The 19,535-nt window shown below is 35.1% G+C and overlaps 1 protein-coding gene across 1 annotated transcript in view; it reads left to right on the plus strand.

Moving 5' to 3' along the window:
• LRP1B (LDL receptor related protein 1B) overlaps nt 1–19,535 on the plus strand; it is a 1,854,983-nt gene that overhangs the window by 1,321,564 nt on the left and 513,884 nt on the right. Inside the window, exon 33 of the mRNA XM_077767810.1 lies at nt 15,442–15,586. Within this exon, the coding sequence (XP_077623936.1) occupies nt 15,442–15,586 (145 nt within the window). The remainder of the gene's footprint in view (nt 1–15,441; nt 15,587–19,535) is intronic.

A 19,535-nucleotide genomic window follows, 5' to 3' on the forward strand; every position in this document is an offset into this window, starting at 1 on the left:
TCATCTTCTTTTACTCACCCAGGCATTTTGTCAGTTTATAAAAGCAGTAGTGCTATTTTTCCCTGTTCTCTTTCCTCACTTGAGCTATCTGGTTTTCTTTATTTCATTCATTTTACCTCATTTTCTTTATTTCATTCAGAGTGGCATGGTTCTCAGACCCTTGTACATCATGATTGTTATCTTCTAAGCCTAGTTCCCATATTTCAGACTCTTTCCAAAAACTAAAAAACAAGACATGCTTATAAAAATAAAAATATATTTATGACAAGGTCCACTGAGATTAATACTTCCTGGATACTACTTTTTATGGTATTTGATTACTTAGGAACAAAGAGTTTTGTTCTAGTTATCTCTGTTCGGAAACGACAGTAGAGTTTCCAGGAAGTCCTTGCCTAAGAGGTACTATCTGGGCTTAAATCTGAATGACAAGAAAGATCTAGCCTTGTGAAAATTCCCAAGCAAGATTTTTTGCCCAGGGAAAATAGCAAATAAAAAGGCCATTAGGGCAAAAAGTGCTTGGCATATTGTGGTTAATGTGGCTAGAGTAGCAGTTTATTCTCAAAGCCAATTGAAGGGTTAAATAGGAGTTTTATAATCAAATATATTTTAAAAATATTCAGAGTGTGTGAAGAAGGAGCTATGAGAAAAGCAAGAATAGATACTAGAAAACTTCAGGAGGCTGTCATAGGAGTTCAGGTGAGAGACTGTGATAGCTTGGACTAGTGTGGTACCAGTAAAAGTAGAAGGAATGGAACTCTTAGAAAGAATGTGGGTGCAAGTAAATAGAATGTATTTTAAAGGTAAGGTTTAGATCTGCTTTCAATTTAGGGTGAATTTTATCTCAGTTGTGCTTCTCAGCTGGGTCCTTCAAAATGTTTCAGACTCTTGTTAAAATAACTTCCCTGGGATGCTTTTAACAAACTAGTTGATATGGGATAGTGTATCAGTCAGCTAAGGCTGCCATAAGGAAACACTACAGACTGAGTAGCTTAAACAGTAACTTCTTATTTTCTCACAAGACTGAAGACAGGAATTCCAAGATCAAGGAGTCAGTGCTTGGCTTATAGATGATGGCCTTCACACCAGGTCCTCTTATGGTCTTTACTCTGTGTTCATAGCACTGATCTCCCTTCTTCTAAACTGAAACCAGTTCTACTGGGATAGGATCCTACCCTTATAAACTTTGTAAACTTTAGTAGCCTCTTTGAAGAGCTTATCTCTAAATGTAGTCACATTGGGGGTTAAGGCTTCAACACTGAATTTGGGGGGAGGAGGTACACAATTCAGTCCAAAAGAGGAAAATCATCACTTAACCTTCTTTAGACCTTTTTAAAGTAAGGGGTGGGGGCTTCACAGGGAAAAATTATTTTCTTAAATCTCTTTCACTGAAGCATTATATAAATAAATATCAGGGAAGTTGTTTCTGTGAATGTGGATAATCTCATTTACAATTATACTGTAAATGGAAGTTCTTTTTATTTTTCCTACCCTAATAGGCCACCTAGTATACAACTTGGACTTGGTGATCACCTTTGGAGTGATCACCACAGGCAATTAGCATTATTTTCCACTGTCAAGAATTATAATACTAGTTTCAGCCAACCCCCGTGTTCCTGATTATGACTAGTATAGGGGAGAAAAAATAATTTTCCATTTACTCTTTAGGTTCTTGGCTGAGGATCCCCTGTAATAAAAGGGAAATTAACAGGAGAAAAAATAATCTGTATGTGTGTACAAAAGCCCCCTAAAGACAGGAAACTTGAAAGGCAGCCAGATGATTGAGGTTTATATATTATCTTTAGCTAAGGAAAGAGGCAAGTTTCTGTGGGCTTAATGGGGAGAAGGCAATTCATGGGAAGGTGAAAAGAGGAAATATTTGGTAAACAAAGGTTACCTTGCCATGGGCAGAAGCGTTTCTTAGGTAAAAAAGTTATCTATGGTATAAGCTGTCTTCATGGTACAGGCCTCTTTTCCAACATAAATGTCCCTTAAAAAGGGTAACTTATACTATTTTCAGAGCTTTTTCTGTGTCGTCTTTTTCTCAACATAATCAGCTCAAAAAATCCTTATGACAAAGGTGGGTATTTTGAGGTTGCACCTTATGCCACCCTTCATTACCCACAAGAGTAGTATAAAATCATAGAAAAACAATGCAAATCCATCCGTCATCTTGAAAAAAGTAATTCCACACACATTCCTGCTAATAATGAGTAAGAATTGCTTTCTCAATTTTTTATGTAATAGAATCAATATAGTCACATATATGTTTCAGATTTTGTGTTGACTCATTTGTTTTCAATAAGCTACAGCTTATTGTCTTTACTATTCAAGTCACTTGGCTAATAATTCATATATTATGTGGGTGTGGAAGAATTTTTCTCATTTTATAGATGAGGAGACAAATATTAAGTTTCCAAATAAGTTTTTTAGGATAACCCAGAGAGTCAGTTTCACAGCCAGGCAATCAAAGTAGGTATGTATGACTCCAAATTGTGTCCTCTGTATTATAGTGACTCACGGCCAGTCTTGAAAACTGTCCATGTGACCAGCATTGGCATATATATGGAGGTCAAGAGTTAATAAGACATAATTCTTGCCCTGAAGAGTCTTACATTTTAAATAAGGAGGCATACACGTAAATTAACAACGTGTTATGGGATTCTGAATGTTATAATAGAATCATACACAGACTACAGAACACAAAGGATCAGGTGAACCACTCTACCTTTTGAGGGCAATCAAAGGTTCGAAACAGAGGTATCATTTGAGCTGAGTCCAACAATCTGTATATGTGCCCATTATTCAGATAATGGGAGTAGAGGTGAGTGTAGCAGTGGAGGTAAGGAAGCAAACTGAGGGCAAATACAAAAATGCACAGAGATGTTTGGGAATCATCATTTTGGAAAATCATGCATGCTGTCAATAATACATTAACCTATTAACTGGGATAATGGAGAATGGAAGGAGGACACAGGTAGAACATGGTTCAGGCCCAATGAAACACAACTGGGTTACAAGATGAATATATAGTACAAATGGATTCAATTAGAATCTTCAACTAGTCTGCTCTATTTGAACCACACTTAGTTTGCTCTTTCCTCTCCCTCCTCTTGCTCTTTCTCTACTCTCTTTTTCTAAGGAAAACTGTCTCAGATAACATCACTTTTCATTGAATAAACTCTGCTTTTTATTTTCTAAACACCCCAGCAAGCAGTTATTTGGAGCTGCTTTGTCCTTGTCAACTAATTCCTCCCTCTCACTGTCATTCTTCCCATCATTGCACGGATACTAGTTCACGGGCAACACAGTCAAGCCATCAGCTTGGAAATTAAATTACCTGCCATTCTCAAGTTTTTCTCCCTATAACCTCAGACTGCCCCCTCAGCTCTCAATGGGGCAATGCTCTCAATATAACCATGAATCCAGAGTTTAAGGCCATATCTGTCAGTTCAAGGTCACAAAGGCTTCAACACAGAATGCTGGACTTCGTTCTGCAGGGCTCTTCCTAGCACCTTCACTGTCCTTTTCCAAATTCTCTCTTTAGGAAAAAAAAAAAAAAACATAAAACCGGTCTTAGCAGAGCAAAGAGACTTCTAGTTCCATCAAAGCTATAAAGAACAGATTTTTTGCATAGAGTTTCAAACTACAGAAAGCCGCTCCTGCACAGAAGAGCAGCTAACAGACTGCTGCTGTAAGCAGACACAGCCATCTCTGATGGTCCAGGTGGAGGGGTGGATCTGATTTGCAGTAGATACAATGTAAACATGTACCAGTTCCTATATAATTGGAGATGATAGACTTATCCTGATATGGACATATTTCTCCTATTCACAGTAGTTTTAATTATTTTTCTTTACAAATAAGCCTTCTGTTGGTTATTCCCATGCATGTTTTTGCCGTAACATGGTTTAATCTATCCCTGGAAAATTGAAGGTTGACTTTAATTCAATATTCCTGGAACATGGAGCATTAGAACTGATCTCGCGATGGAAAATTCAGCAGGCCTCAAGTCATGGATGGCCTTTGTGCCCTGCTTAAGGGGGTTGGCAGGGAAAAGCCGCTGGAGAGTTTTAAGCGGCAGATTTGCATTGAATGCTCAGATTTGCATTTTAAAAAGACCGCTCCAGTGTTTCCTCGGCAATGAGAGGAGAATGAGAAGTGCTGAGGCTTTGATCTAAGCAGTTTCATCGGGAATAGACAAGAAATAAAACATTCTGGAGGTAATAAGGGTGAAAAATCAAGTGGGCTTACTCAGACCGGCTGGCACTTGGGAGAGACCGTGGAGGTGGTGAGGACAAAAAGATGACTTGTCTGTTTTTTACGTCTGATAACTAAATTGGGGGTCATTTAGTTCTGAAAAAGGGTGTTCAATTACTTTTTAATCACTTTTTCCCCTTTCTGTTTCTCAGCGATTTCTGAACGCCTTTCACTTAGATGGTAAACTTTCATTTTGTTTCTTTTTTCCTTCTTATTTTAAGGAATTTTTTCAACTTTAAAGTTTACATCATTTTTTTAAAAACTTTTCAGCTAGAATAGTTTTAGTTTCTAGGAGTTCAACTTTTGCTTTCTCTATTCCATTTTTTTTTTTTATTTCCTGTTACTCTTGCTTTAGGAATGTTGTTCCTATTATAACTTTGAGTAAGTTATTTTGTTTTTATTTTGTGCTGGTTTATTTTAATTTTGTTTTCTTTTGCTTTTGTTTCCTCTATTTTTCCTGCTTATTTACTTAATTTGGTTCTTGGTCATGGTGTGGGCTTTTTTCAATTACCTGATGTATCTTGACTTCACCTTTCTAATGATGATTGGAAATACAGAGTTCAAGAAGCAGGGTTTATGTAATAGCTTCATTAAAAATAGCTATACCAGCATGTTTTGGGGAGGAGCATTAGGTGGGGCAGTTTCCCCCAAAGGGAAAGAAACCCTTTCATCACTCATGTGGGAGATGTTAACCTGAATGCCTGCTTCCTCAAACCATGGGGAAGGTGAAAGAGAGGCCTCCAAGTTTAGCACTAAAGTCTGTTGTATTTAATGCCTGTTGCACATTAGGATAGCCAGGAACATTTGGAGAACGCATAGGCTAAAACAGTTCAGTAACAATCTCTGGGAATGGCCCTCCGGTGTTATTTTAAAGGTCCTCCAGACAATGTTTACCTAAGGTGGAGACCCGTTATACCATCAAGCATCAGCATCACCTGGGAACTTGCAAATGCAAATTGTCAAGTGCCCTCTCAGAACTATGGAATCATAGACTCTGGAGTAGGACCCGATGATTCTGTTTCATTCTCAAATTTGAGAACAGCTAGTATAGATTTTCTCTTAATCCATGTATTTATTTATAGTATCCAGACCCTGAGTTGTATCTTATTTTCAGTGTCTTCAGTGATCCTCTCCAGAGGGTATATGTCTAACTCCTTAAATAGACGAAATCAGTCATCTCTCCTTCAATGGCACATAACTTCCTGTTCTTACAGATCTTAAGGTTCTCAGTTTCTCACCTGTTTGCAGTGCAGACTAACTTACATCTGGCCTCCTCCCTTTGTGGGTCTAGGGTTTCATTTTATCTGTAAAGTCAGTCACCAATTATAATTTGCTTGTAACCTACTACATTTTTTATAGCCATGGCCTTTATTTTCCTTTATGAAGCTATCCTGGTCTTTATAGGTTTATTCCTTTTTCACTGCTTTCTTGTAAATTCTGGGGTTTCAGAAGAGAGTAGAGATAATAGAATTGCCAGATAAAATACAGGATACCGAGTTAAACTTGAATTTCATATAAATTAATATTTTTTTCATATGTAGTTTTAGGACATACTTATACAAAAATTATTTGTCATGTATCTGTAATTCAGATATAGCTGGGCATTTAATATTTGAAATATAAAGGGCTAGTTTTCAAGGAAATGCAATTTAAAAATTTTTTAATATGGATCTCAACAGTTCTAGTATAGTTCAATAAAGTACATATTCTGAATATTTATAAAAGAGCTATTAATGTTGACAATACATTTTAAGAAGTATTGTTAAAACTTCATAATTATAATTTTAAAATGTAGTAACTTAAACATATATTTCGACTGTTTTTAATGTGGGACTGAACTTTAATTCAATTTATATCTATCTAGTAATGTTTGCATTGCAGGATATAGTGTTATTAGATCTAGTGGGATACCATTCTACACAGAGCAATGGAGTGGAAAGAGCACTGAAATTCAGTTAACACCAACTGAGAGTTACCACCATGCTTCTGCTGTGTGACCTTGGAGAAGGTCACCTTCTGACCTTCTGTTTGCTCATCTTTAACAGCAGGAGGTTTATTAACACATCACATCTCATTTATAATGATTAAAGGAGACAGTCATATTTGTTTATGTTCCAAGCCTAGCAAAGGACCTGGAACTTAGTGCTGTTCAGTACATTTCTTTCCCTTTCCTCTCTTTATCTCTTGAGTGAAGAGACTGTATGGTAGAATAATTTATATTTGTTATTTATGTTCTTTTTTATACTTTATAAATTCCTTTAATATCTCTATGAGTAAACGTATTTGTTTGCTAGGGCTAACATAAGGAAGTCTCACAGACTGGGTGGCTAAACAGAAAGTGCTTTTCTCACTATTCTGGAGCTTGAAGTCTGAGATCAAGGTGTCAGCATGCTTGGTATCAACCGAGACCTCTCTCCATGACTTGTGGATGGGTATCTTGTCCTCTCTGGGTCTTCCGTCTGTGTCCTAGTCTTCTCTCTCTCTTTCTGTCTCTTTCTCTCTCTTTATTCCAGTATAATGAACATACAATGTAATAGTAGTTTCAGGAGCACAATATGGTGATTCAACAATTCTATACATTACTCAGTGCTTCTAATTTTCTCTTCCTATAAGGACATTCGTCATAGTGGTTTAGGACCCATCCTAATGACCTCATTTTAATTTAATTAGCCGTTTAAAGTCCCTATCTATAAAAATAGTTACACTCTGAAGTACTGGAACTTCAGAGTTCCAGTATGTTGGACTTCAACATACGAATGTTGGGAGACACAATTCAACCCATAATGGTGGAATAGAGACACTCATAATTACTTACATTAAATTAAGGAAGTAGTCTTTGCATTCTGGTAATTTCTGAAGATTCTAATATAGTCAAGTCAATAACAGCATGAGAAAGAAAAAAAGAAACAAATGTGATTCTAAGTAATACATAGTCAAAGCCAAAGTTCTTTGTGTTAGAGGTACTTGAAAAGTATATTTAAAAAGAGATGTTTTTAAAAAGATAATATCAACAGGGAATGGGAGACATGGCTTTATTTAGATGTTTTCGGAGTTATGATTTGTTATGGGAGATATTTTTAGGGATATTTATTTCCCCAATCATTTCATGTACTTAGGAAATTTCTACATTGTGCTCAGTTCAAAAGAATGCAAAACACTGGGAAGAATATAAAGAAGTATGAGGATTCTTGTTCTCCAGAGCTTTCATCACTGGATAGAGAGTCAAAATTAACACAAGTAAAAAGAAGGGAAAAGCAATAGTTAAATATAAAACTATGTGATTCTGTCTGGAGACGCCTTAGCATCAGTGAGAAAGAGGAGTCGATGTGAGATATGCTAGGCTGAAATACATCGCTGCGTGGGGTGGGGAGTTCTTCTACTCGTCCAATGAAAGGTGCCTATAGTGGAATTATGTGCAGACAAAGATAGGGAAAGCAACAGTAGTAAAAAATGGAACCGTGCCCATTTACATAGCACTAATAGATGTTTTTAGTTATTTTCTTTCCTATTTTTTTAATTGTGATAAGAGTACTTAGCATGAGACCCACACTCCTCACAGACTTTTAAGTGCATAACACAGTATTGTTAGCTATTGGCACAAAGTTGTACAGCAGACCTCTAGAATGTGCCCCTTTTTTTATAACTGAAACTTTATACTTGTTGAAGACCAACTTCCCATTTCCTTCTTTCCCCACCCTTAGCAACCATCATTCAATTCTCTGTTTCTAAGTTTGACTAGATTAGATGCCTCATATAAGCCCTTTTATGACTGGCTAATTTTACTTAGCATGTGGTCCTCAAGGTTCATCCGTGGCGTTGTATATGACAAAATCTCCTTTCTCTTTTAAGTATTAACTTCCTAGAGCAGTTTTAGGTTCACAGTAAAACTGAGAAAAAATATTGAGATTAACTGTATATTTCCTATCTTCTTAAATTTATAACCTCCCTCATTATCTACGTTCTATACAGGATATTTCCTTCTTTATTAAGGTTAAATAATATTCCTTTGTTATGTATATACCACATTTTGTTTAATTTAGTCATCCTTCAGTAGACATTTAGGTTGTTTCTATATCTTTGCTATTAGAAATTATGCTTCAGTTAATGTTAGAGTGTTAATATCTCTTTGGTATCCTGACTTCAATTCTTTTGAATATATACCCAGATATGTGGGGTTGCTAGGTCATATAACCTAATTAATTTTTTTTTAGTAACCGCCATACTATTTTCAATAGTGGCTTTGCCATTTTACATTCCCAGCAGCAGTATGCAAGGGTTCTAATTTCTCCATACTCTTGCTTGCATTGTTGTCTTTTTTTTTTTTTTTTTTAATCATAGCCATCCGAACAAAGGTGAGGTAATATTTCATTCTGGTTTGGGTATACATTTCCTTGATAATTGGTGATATTGAGCATCTTTTTATATACCTCTGGGCCATTTGCATGCCTTCTTTAGAAAAATGTTTATTCAAGTCATTTGCCCGTTTTCAGTCAGGTTGCTTATTTATTTATTGCTGTTGATTTGTAAGAATTTCAGTTATTCTTTTCCTGTTTGTTTATATATTTCTTTCTCCCTCACTAGAGCATAGGATCTATAAAGGCAGACATTGTCTTCTCTCATCTTTCCCGCTATACACAGTTCTTATAAGTAAAATACATGCCTGATATTAGTTGAAAAATGAATGAATAAATACTGTGAGGTGACAAGAATGGGTTAAATGCATGTACTAGAGAAGTTGGAAAGACATTTGAGGTGGAATAAATTCAGATTATGTCATGATTTTAAAACTTGGTAAAGAATTTTAAGTGAGACAGTGTTATAATCAGGAAATTTGAAGAATCTTGAGTGAGGATGAGGGATGATGAAAGGTATGTTTTCAGAGGGCTGCAACAACCTAGCATAGTTTTTCTAGGCTATCCATGGTCCTTTTCATGCTGCTCGTTACTTAGATGCAAGTATGTGAGTACTCAGAGTCGTTCCTGGGCACAAGGTTCTTTGGTCATGGTCCTCAAGGACATGGTTCTTTCTGTTCTGCCTCTCCTCCAATTTATTTGACAACCTTGTACTGCCCCAACAGACTCTACTTGATTATCCTCAGAGACATTTTACAGAGATAGGGCATGGTTTTGTGCTACTCTTAGAAGCCTTCCCTGCTTTGAAACTGTAATCTAATCTAGATTAGGTTACATGGCCACCTCTATTGCCCAGGAGGCTACAAAAGAGTGTGCTTGGCATTTCGAGTGTTGCCTGTGGAAATTATTTTTCCTTTGCAAAATCAACAAGGAAGAGAGTGGCTGTTGGATAGACAGCATGGAGTCTGCCAAGGTTGACTACCTTCTAGTAGTTGGGGATAACGGTATTTTTCTTTTCTTTTTCTTTTTCTTTTCTTTATTTTCTCTTTTCTAGTCAAGTGTAGTTTTTACAATCATGAATAAACCTGCAAAAATCTATGTGTAACTTTCCGTATGGACATAAGCTTTTAACTCCTTTGGGTAAATAACAAAGAGTAGATTGTGGAATCATGTGGTAGGAAAATATTTTTAATTTTGTAAGAAACCTCCAAATTTTTGGGGTGCCTGGGTGGCTTAGTCGGTTAAGCGTCCGACTTTCGCTTAGGTCATGATCTCCTGGTTCGTGGGTTCAAGCCCCGTGTCGGGCTCTGTGCTGACTGCCAGCTCAGAGCCTGGAGCCTGTTTCAGTCTGTGACTCCCTCTCTCTCTGACCCTCCCCTGCTCACGCTGTCTCTCTCTCTCTCTCCTAGAAATAAATAAAACATTTAAAAAAAAAAGGCAACTTAAAAAAAAAAAAAAAGAAAAGAAACCTCCAAATTTTCTTACAAATTACCTGCTGCTATGTTCTCACCAGCAGTGTATGAGGGTTGTTGTTGCTTCACATTCTCATTGACATTTGATGTTTGTCAATGAGTTCTGTTCTGAATTTTGGCCATTTTAATAGGTGTTTAGTGGTATATCATTGTTATGTTATTTTGCATTTCTCTGATGATGATAAGGTGGAATATCTGTTCATATGCTTGTCTGCCATCTATATATCTTTTTTGATGAGATGTCTGTTAAGGTTTTTGGCCCACTTTTTTTTTTTCTAATTGGGTTATTTGTTTTATTATTGTTTGAATTTTAAGAATTCTTTGTATATATTTGATAATCATCCTTTATCAGATGTGTCTTTTGCAAATATTCTCTCCATGTCTGTAGCTTGTCTTCCAAGCACCTTGATATTTTGCACCGAAATTTTACTTTTAAAGTAAAGTAAGTCAATTTTATCAATTAATGGTTTCATAGATTATGTCTTTGATGTTTTAACTAAAAAGACATTACCATACTCAAAGTCATTTAGGTTTTCTCTTATATTATCTTTTGGGAGCTATAGTTTTGCATTTTACATTTAGGTCAGTGTTCCATTTTGAGTTAGTTTTTGTGAAGCATGTAAGGTCTGTACCTAGGTTCATTCTCTTGCATGTAGATGCTCAACTGTTCCAGCTGGAACACTGTTGAAGAGACTCTCTTTGCTCCATTGTATTGCCTTTGCTCCTTTGTCAAAAATCAGATGACTGTATTTACTGGGATCTTTTTCAGGTCTCTCTGTTGGTTTCATTGATATATTTGTCTATTCTTTTGTCAATAACACAGTCTTAATTACTGTAGGTTTATAGTAACTCTCTTTTGCATCTCATTCATTTTTGAGCAATATCTGCCAAATACCTACAACTGAAGAAGCAGAGATAGTGGGTCAGTTGTTCTTTCAAGTAAAAATGGTATTCTATGAAAAAAGTAGGTCACTTTTATTAAAAAAAAAAAAAAAAGGAAAGATAGAGAGGCAAACCAGGAAACAGACTCTTAAAATAGAAAACAAATTGAGGGCTACTGGAGAGGAAGAAGGATGGGTTAAATGGGTGATGGGTTAAGGAGGGAACTTGTCATGGTGAGTACTGGGTTGTACATAAGTGATGAATCACTAAATTCTGCATCTGAAACTAACATTACCCTGTATGTTAACTAACTGGAATTTAAATAAAAACTTAAAGAAGAAAACAAGTAGCTAATTTTTCTTGAAGTTTAAGCTGCATAAGTGCATTTCTTCCAGACAGACCTGCTTTGGCAAGCAACAGAAGTGCTCCATGCACACTTCCCATTTTGCCACACAGAATATTAAAAAGACATGTACTAAAAGATCAAGACTTAATAAAATTGATGCTTTTTACCGATCAATTAAAGACATTCTTAAGTAAAACTGGCTGATTTTATTTATTTATTTATTTCCATAAGTGTGTAGCAGTGGAGAACCAATGATTCCACGTCAGATTAGTGATACTGGCTTTGGATTTTTTTTTAGTCTAATAGTCACTTTGTCTCTCTTTTTCTATCATATTATCTGTTTGCCTTTTACTCTGTATTATGGAAGATTTTCTCAATGACATTTCTCAGTCATTCTATTTTTTAAAAATATTTTTATTTAGACAAGATTTTTTAATGTTCTAAGAGTTTTTCTTTCATTATTCCTTGTTACAGAATGTTTAATTTTTCTAGAATGAGACATATACTTGAATATCTTTGATGATTTTCAAAGGCATTTTATGAATGATGTTTTATGTGCTTTTATGTTTATTTTAACATTTACTTTTTACTTTGCTGGCTTTTCTCATTGAATTGGAGAGTCTTGGTTCCCCATGATATGCAGCAAAGGAGAACTCGGTGTCTGTCATGGATTTCCTCTTCCTTTATGAAATTAAAACTCTTTTCACGTGGTATATTTCTGGAGAGGGTGTGTGTCACTGGGCCCTCTACACAGCATTGGACACTGTGACTTGTAGATTTTGCTTTAGGTAGCAGCTACGGCTCAGGTTTTGCCTTCCCCAAATGCCAGAGTAAAGAGAATGTTATTGCAGAGCACCAGACATAATATTTCAAACCTGATTGCTGAGTATTTTTTAAGTCTGTCTGTTTGTTTGTTTGTTTGTTTGTTTTTGGAGAGAGAGAGAAAGACAGCATGAGCCGGGGAGGTTCAGAGAGAGAGGGAGACACAGAATCCGAAGCAGGCTCCAGGCTCTGAGCTGTCAGCACAGAGCCAAACGCAGGGCTCAAACTCACAAACTGTGAGATCATAACTGGAGCCAAAGTTGGATGCTTAATGGACTGATCATCCAGGTGCCCCTGTTTGATGAGTATTTTTAAAAAAGAGCTATGTTCATGTATTTATTTGAGAATTTTTATCAGTGATTAACTCTCTGTAAACTCAGGGTGAGGGATTAGGGACATGGTGGTGGTATCATATTACTTACAAAAATATCTTCATTTAATTATTCTACTTTTAACCTTTATTAGCATTCCCACTGTACTATTTACAGTCTGAAATCAAGGTCATCTAGAGTTCTGTGGAGAGAGGTGGCTTCCATTTCTCTATTTTAAAAATCACACTTATGTTATCGTGTTTTCAGTTTTAATTGGAGTATAAAATAAAATTGAGACTGGGGGAAAAGTCACACTCCAGGTTACAATTTAACCTGCCTATTTCTCCATTTCTATTCCACATAATACCATATTTTATACATTGTTTAAGTGTCCTTAATTCTCTTGTTTATTATGGGCGTATCTATAGATTTTTCTGCTTTGTGTTTCTGGATTCCTATCACAGTGACACACTGGAAAAATTGAAAGGGAACACACATGTGTCTAGTCTACCATACTGTTCTATATAGCTTTTAATAAAGTTTCTACAAGGGCACCTGGGTGGCTCAGTAGGTTAAGCATCTGGCTTAAGATGGCTCAGGTCATCATCTTGTGGTTGGTGAGTTTGAGCCCCACTTTGGGCTCTGTGCTGACAGCTTACAGCCTAGAGCCTACTTCGGATTCTGTCTCCCTCTCTTTGCCCCTCCACCGCTTGTGCTCTCTCTCTCTCTCTCTCTTTCAAATATAAGTAAACATTTAAAAAATAAATAAGTAAAGTCTGTACAGAAAAAGTTTCTATTCACTGGGAACTTTTATGTTCTTATGTCAGTTCACAAATATAAATAAAAACAAGTGAATGTGGTACTCAACTTTGCCACTATAATCTAAACCCCATATGCATATGTCAAGAGAGAGAAGACTAACTTCCATCCATCTATAGAAGGGGACACTAGAGATGAACTTAACACCAGCAGCTCTGAAATCAGTGCTTGTTAGATAATTTGGGACCATTATTTCTTCTGTGACCCAGGGAAAACTACATATTTAGCGTTCTTCTATAAAATGGTTTAATAATAGTAGTACTTAGGGGTGCCTGCGTGGATCGGTTGGTTGAGGGACTGGCTCTTGATTTTGGCTCAGGTCATGATCCAAGAGTCATGGGATTGAGCCTTAGATTGAGCTCTGCACTGAACATGGAGCCTGCTTAAGATTCTCTCTCTCTCCCTCTCTCTCTCTCTGTCTCTCTCTCTCTCTCTCTCTGTCTCTCTCTTTCCTCCTCCCTCCCCCTCTCTCTCTCCCCTCTCCTGCTGCCCCACTATCCCACTCACACTTTCGTCTCTAAAATAAAATAATAAAGAAATGATAGTAGTACTTGCCTTGTAGAATTGTTTTGAAGATTAAATGAATTAATCTACCTGCAGTGCTTAGAATTGTGCATTGTACAAAATCAAATTGAGTAAGAGATGGTTATTGTTGATATCTGTATTACTATCCTTCTTAAATATCAGCAACTAGGCTTTGGTTCAGTCAAAATATCATAGCATTTGGATGAGAATAAATGTACTGTGAAGGTAAAGACTATTTTATTTTGTTCATACAATTAAGTAACCTTTAACTTCTAAGTAGAAATTGACATGATCCCAATTGTTATTAATTAGGCTTTTGTTAAAAAGTCTTAATTGTTCAAAGCCTTTATAATTATGAACTATATTTTGAATTATTGTCTTTCCTTAAAATAAAAAAATATGTTTATTAATTTTTGAGAAAAAGAGTGTGTGAGAAAGGGAGGGGCAGAGAGAGGGGGGCAGGATAGAGGATCCAAATCAGGCTCTGCACTGATAGCAGAGATCCTGATGTGGGGCTTGAACTCATGAACTGTGTGAAATCATGACCTGAGACAAAGTCTGACTCTCAACCAATTGAGCCACCCAGGCACCCTTCTTAAAAGTTTTAATGCACTCAGCATGGATTTGTAGAAAGAACACAAGTTTTGGAGATAGGAAGACCAAGTATAAACATTTGATTGGGGTACATGGGTGGCTCAGGTGGTTTAAGCATCTGACTCTTGGTTTTGGCTCAAGTCATGATCTTAAGGTTTGTGAGATGGAGCCCTGCATTGGGCTCTGCACTGACAGTGTGGAGCCTGTTTGGGATTCTGTGTCTCCCTCTCTTTCTGCCCCTCCCCCACTTGTGCTCTTTCTCAAAATAAAGTCAAATAACTTTTTCTTTAATTTGATTAATCTGTATGAATCTTAGATTCTTCATCTATAAAAGGAGAATGCTTAACAGTTTCTTTATAGTTTCACTATGATAATTTAAAATTAAATAATAATGCAACTATTATTTTCACCAGTATGCAAACTTCCTTAGGGTTGGGACTATTTTTTTTTTTTTTTAATTTATGGAACATTGCAGAGTCTCTCCTACCAAAAAACATTCAATATGTGCCTTCAACACATACACTGAACAGTTTACATTATTAAGATTTTGAAGAAAAGAGCATAAGTTGTGCAAAAAATAAAAAAGGTTACTATAGTTATGAAGAATTCAGTAATGGGGAGTACAGATTATTAAAAGCTTATCTACTGTAAGCAAAAAGAACAATATTTTCTTATAATTGTTGTTTGGATATTTGGTTGGATTTTGCCATTAATTTACAGATATTATACAGTACTAGTGTGATCATGTTTACAAATGTAAATACTGTAATCTATATTCCATATTACTTTGAATATGCTTTTATTTATAGTATATTTTTTAAGAAAAAGAAAAGTTAAAGACCAGAATCTCTAATTGGAGAGGAAGGAGGAAAATTTAAACAATGAAATATCACTGTGGTTTGTATTTTCAAAAGAATAAATGTGATTTTATTTCTTTTCCCTTGGAAGTAGAGCTTGGAAATATAACAAAAGAAATCAGAAAGTATTATACTTAATAGCTGTTTATTATTATTTAATAAGATGATTATCTTTTTCATAAAAAAATCTTTTCAATTTGATAGATAAGAAACTGTGGTGGGCAGACCAAAACTTAGCTCAGCTGGGAACCTGCAGCAAAAGAGATGGAAGAAACCCCACAGTCCTACGAAATAAGACTTCTGGGGTTGTTCACATGAAAGTGTATGATCAAGAAGCACAGCAAGGCAAGTCACACTGTAATGAATTTGTGCCACCTTTTGAATATGTAATGTTCTCTTTTTTCATATTATTTTCTCAGTTCAACAATGGACAGGTTTCTATTTTTGCTTCGAGTTAAAAAAACAACGACGACAGGGAGGGGGGAAGGTAAATGCTGCTTCATACTACAGAAGAAATGCCTTTGACATAAGGTATATAATGAGCTTTCAAAACATTAGCAGAGCCGCCCAAGGAATCTCAATATGTCAGGTCTTCAATGAGGTCTTATCTAGTTCGTGATTTCAAAATATAAGAATAAGAAAAAATCCCAGCAAAATATATGCAGTATCTAATTAAGCTCCAAATCTGAATGAACCAGGGGACTTCAAATGGACTACGTCAATGTAAGAATTCCACATCCAAAAAGCACTGCATTGTTTGGCTCTAAGCATTTTGCTTTCTTTTTTTTGTTTTTGTTTGTCCAAATGGTGTGCAGTGAAATGGAGTGAGAGAACTAACAGATGGTTTACATAGGTGGCCTTGTCACATTGCCCAAATGGCAATTAGATTAGAGATTCCACAACCAGTACAGCCCCACATCTGCTAGTCCTTTCTTAGTTTTTGCTTCATGACCCAGGACATTAGCAGAACTCCTTTCGTAGCAAACATTTTTTCTGCATTGTACTTTCTTACCTCAGTCTCTGCCATGAAATCCTTAGCTTCATATACTTTTCTTCTTAGGAAAAACATTTCAAGAAAATGTAAAGGGTTTTCATCTAAAGGATTTGAGCTTATAGACCAAAACAGAGAATAGTAGAGATAGAAAGAGTGAATCGCAGGGATCACTGATTTTGAACACAGGTAACAACCGTCAATCAGTCTGCATTTATTGGTGATACCAATGGGGAGCCATATCTGCATAGCCGGAGACAAAAAGAGACCAGATTTATGGTTGCCTTCCCTGTGTAAAAGCATAGGCAGATTTGGTCTGAAATCCTCCCCGAAATTTCATGGAAAAAATTTAAAGAAAATAATTGCTTTAGATAAACAACAATGAAGGGGTTACTGGGTTCCTTTCATGTTTAGAAGATACCAATACCCAAACTCTTATGCGCAAAACTGTATTTGCTTTCTGGCATTTTTTTTTTTTTTTAAATCACTGTCTATAATAATGAACAGGAGTGTTTTCACCAGCAATTCTGTAATGGAAAATTTCTGTATCAAAATAAATAATTTTACTGGCATTCAAGTCATGGGGAATATATCATATAATTGAGAATAAAACACTGATACTCAGCAAATAAAATAAAATCCATTTTTGTGGATTTCAATACAATATATTTGCAAAGTATAAAAACTTAAAATACTGTGATAAACTTTAGTTCATAGTCTATACTTAATGAGATTATACCTGAAAACACACTAGAAAATACAACAGAGGGACAGATATATTATTTCTAAAAAGGACATTTTAAAATATATATATTCATTTTGTAAAATCAAAATGTGAACATACACATTGTTTGTTTGAAATCGTATATTAATGTAACATGTAGAGTTTTCCTGGATACAGACCCATAAAGTTTATTGGAGGAAAAATTTATTATGTTTACTCACTTTTTTTGCTCAGGCACACAAATTTTTGTTCTTGTAAGAGTTTAATTCTACAGGCAGAGTTGGGTATTTTATGCATTGTGAAAGTATTACTAAATTGTCAAGGACCTGCAATACTTAGAAATTAATGGTATAATATGACTAAGCTTAAAATTCAGTGAGAATACTATTTTTACTGAAAGAATATGCTGACAAAAGCATCTATATTAAAGAGAATCCCATTAACAGAATCACGGCAGGTACCTTAAAAGCTTCATTAGTATGAAATATGAGCAATTTAGGATTATTTAAGGTGTTAACATTACTACTACTTTGGATTTCAAAGTACAATTAGCTACTTCATTTATCATTTTTGACATAGATCAGTGGAAAGCCGAGACTTCTCGTTAGTCAAGAGGACTTTCTAACTCCACTAGGGAATTGGGGCGTGAGGATTGAACATCAGTATCATTGCAAAATATTAAGCCAGTCTCGTATTTCTAATATGCCAGATAATCACCACCTAAATTACTCTTTTAAAAATCACTTTAATATTTTTCCTACATCAATTCTTTAATAGACAAAGATACTTATTGTAAATAATGACTCCTTTCATTTTTTTTCCTTTTTCTCTCATTCCCTATTATGATACATGAAATGCATGTTGTGCAACATAACTGTTAACATAGGCTATTTTTTTTTATTTTTCAAAAAATAAGTATAATACAATATGTATTGCTATTATGACAATTATATTTAAGAATGTGCAGTCCCAGAAGTTCCTTTTTCTTATTTTTTCACATATTTTTTATATCATCAAGGTTATAGAAGCCTATTTTTTTGTAATTTTAATTCTCTTCCTGAATCTATTTTTTTTAACTTCATTCCTTATTTCCCCTTCTCTCCATTTGGTGTTTCTTCATACTTTATAGTTACAGCATTTCTTGTCAATCTCTTCTCAGTTTTTCAGTCTTTAGTAATAGTTGAAATAAATCTATAACAAAATGCATATCTCCATAGTTTGGCATTGCATTAATATATGTTTATGTGCTTTTTATAAAATAAAATATGTTTAAGGTCAGTATAGATTACTGTAAATTTATATAACTATAGATCAAGGTCACTATAGATGACTGTAAAACTATGTAACTGTATACTATATAACAGTAAATATAACTGACTCATTAAAGTATTCAGAGATTTGAAGTTTCATCTTAGTATGTAAGTATATAAAAAGTCAGCTCGAGGAAAGGCAGAATAAATCAACTAATCTTCTTTAGTTTATATAAGAGATCAAAGTAATCATTTCAAAAGTTCAGGGCAACTCAAATCCTCATATGTGGCCCTATTTAGGATGGAGTTCATCATTGACTGAAGTGGCAGCTATAGGAAATGAGGAGAGAATGTGGTAGATCTCTTGATGAGAAATCTCCCAAGTTGAGAGTATTTCACACTTCAAAAATGACAGAGCTCATGACAGCTTCAACTGAACAATTAAATCCCATCAGACTATCTTGAATTCAGGAGACGAGAAATAATGAGCTGCACTGGTATTTTGAATTTTCCATAGAGCACTATTGATATATAGCTTTCATCATGCTTTGTAATTCTCACTGGATTTACTGCACTTTGTATTAGAGCTTGAACATCCAGTAAATGGCATTGCATGTCCTAGAATAATAAAAATGTTGTAAAAATGGGATATTTAATGAACTTGCTGGATAAGATTGTAAATTACTTAACGTCACGCTACTAGGTTTAATTAGCACATTGGGCCTAGTAAATTCAGTGGAACATCTTTCTAGAATGCCTACCTGTGATTACCTGACTAATATTTGTCATTGCTACTACACAGGAATAAGGAGAATTAATATGCCAATTAATTAGATGACTCTTACGGGTATGTTTTAAATATATTTGGGAGAATTATGTTCCTAGGAGTAGCAAAATTTATTTCCTTGCTTTTAAAAAATTATTTAAATACACACACACACACACACACACACACACACCTCCTTTCTTTTAGTGGCATCGTCTTCAAATTGAATTAGTAATATAATTTAACAGAGATGTATTTGATGTATTTGGATAAACTATTCTTGAAAATGAAGTAACTATAGAGTTGAAGTGAAACACAGTAATCAAAAAGAAAGATTTCCTAGTACCTGTGATCTTAAAATATTTTAAAGGTCTGTAAGAGTATTCATGACAAACCAATTTCACTTGCTCTTATACAGCTATGAATTTTCTCATGGATCATCATTTGCTTTTAAAAAATAATTTTTAATTATTTATTTTTAAATTTATATTGTGAGAAATAATTGACATATAACATTGTATAAATTTAAGGAATACGGCATGTTGATTTGATGCATTTATATATTGC

This window comes from Crocuta crocuta, unplaced genomic scaffold, assembly GCF_008692635.1.
Source record: "Crocuta crocuta isolate KB4526 unplaced genomic scaffold, BGI_CrCroc_1.0 scaffold154, whole genome shotgun sequence".
Lineage (NCBI taxonomy): Eukaryota > Metazoa > Chordata > Mammalia > Carnivora > Hyaenidae > Crocuta > Crocuta crocuta.